The sequence below is a fragment of the Lottia gigantea genome, assembly GCF_000327385.1.
Source record: "Lottia gigantea unplaced genomic scaffold LOTGIsca_730, whole genome shotgun sequence".
Taxonomy (NCBI): domain Eukaryota; kingdom Metazoa; phylum Mollusca; class Gastropoda; family Lottiidae; genus Lottia; species Lottia gigantea.
Window position 1 is genome coordinate 9,520 of NW_008710454.1, and position 1,684 is coordinate 11,203.

At 34.5% G+C, this 1,684-nt stretch overlaps 1 protein-coding gene across 1 annotated transcript; it reads left to right on the forward strand.

Annotated features, from left to right (window-relative positions):
- Positions 1-321: 321 nt before the first annotated feature.
- Positions 322-984, forward strand: LOTGIDRAFT_176090 (hypothetical protein; the record flags this gene model as incomplete). The annotated part of the gene is made up of 1 exon (XM_009066161.1): positions 322-984. One exon carries the CDS (start codon positions 322-324, stop codon positions 982-984), a length of 663 nt encoding a protein of 220 aa, XP_009064409.1.
- Positions 985-1,684: the final 700 nt, after the last annotated feature.

Here is a 1,684-nt window from a genome sequence, read left to right on the forward strand (position 1 = left end):
CGAGATTATATGTAAAATTATATTAAAGAACAGGTCAATCTTTTGGTATCTAGAATTCATGACGATTTTTTGAGACAAGAGTGAAAGTTGAGCAAATTAGAAGCTATTGTCACGGACAAATCGTATTATTTCAATCTTCCATTCGAAAGTGACACTGTCTTCGATAGAAAAGACCAAAGTTATAAATCAAACAAATACGGATTCAAAGCAGAAATAAAAGTAGCTTCTCGCGTAGACGGAGAACCTAAAAACGTATTCGATATCGGCGAAACGCAAGGGTTTACTTTTCGAGGTAATTGTCTGATTCAAATAGAGTTTCCCATGAAGGTTAAAGTCAATAAAGTAGTCTTCAAACAAACCGGTAAGGCCGTCAAACATATTTCATTATCCAATGATGGTAATTTGGAAGAGAATATACGTTTGATTGATAAAAGGGATCAGGAAATTGAAACGAAAAATGGTAAATATGTAGACACCTTTAAAATGGAAGTAGAAAATGATAAGGATATCATTGGAATCAAAGATTTAGATATGATATTGGAGACGGAAAATCCACCATCAACCAACATTGTCAAAATTCCACGACACGTACACGGATCAATAGAATCGAGCAGTCACGAGTTGTTACGAACAACAGACTTTGAATACGTAAAACTATATTTCGCTTTAGGTGAAAAATACACCTCGATCGATGTTCATAAAAGTCAACAAGAACGAGAGTTTATAGTACATTTAATGTTTGCCGAAGGTTCCGACTCCATCCTTGAAGGTGGTGGTTTTATTTCTAGAGCCAAGATAAACATCGAAAAAGAAAAAATGAAATATTCCTATCATCTTAAAGAGGACCATACGAAAAAAGAAATGTCGTTAGTACGCGTAAATGTTTTTACTTTTAATACCCGCAAATATAATAATGCTAGGCCAAACAAGCACGCTCTATACGATATTCCGTGGTTCTATTTATCGGAAATTCACTTAATTTAACGACTTAAAAAATGGAACTCGAAAGCAGACAACAATACATGATAGACAAACAAGAAGAGTTGAAAATAGAGTTGAGACAGTACAATACATGCAGGAAAACATGGAGTAGAATCGATTCTTTTTTCAAAACAGCGAGCACAGTTCTAACGGTAGGAGTAACGGTGTCAACGGCCGTGACTGGTGGATTAATGCTTCCGGTCATCGTCCCAACCGTATTGCCTGCATTAACAGCCGTTCAAACGACCTCTTGCGGTCTCATCACTTTAGGTTTCACGAGCAAAAAGAAAGCTCATTATAAAAAGAAAACAGATATCTTGAATATGTATCTTAATCAATTGTACATCTCTTCGAAAGATCGAGAGAAGACAAGAACTGAACAGTTGAAAAAGAATTCAATGAAATTTTGGACAAATTCCATACAGAAATATCAGCGGTCAAAATAAAGAAATAATTAAAAATATATACTTAAAAAAATATGAATAAAATCGAACTTGATGAAACATTGATAGAAAACGCCCTTTTTTCCGATGTTATCAAGGCTATCTCTGATAAATTTAAAACATTTAAAGGACAAATTTAAATAGATGGAGAGATAGTCGAGGAAGGGAATCACAGACAATACATGTCACTCCTCGGTTTCAATGCCAAAGCTTTTCACAATATCTTTTTAAATATGGACAAAAAATCCGATGCTTCCGAT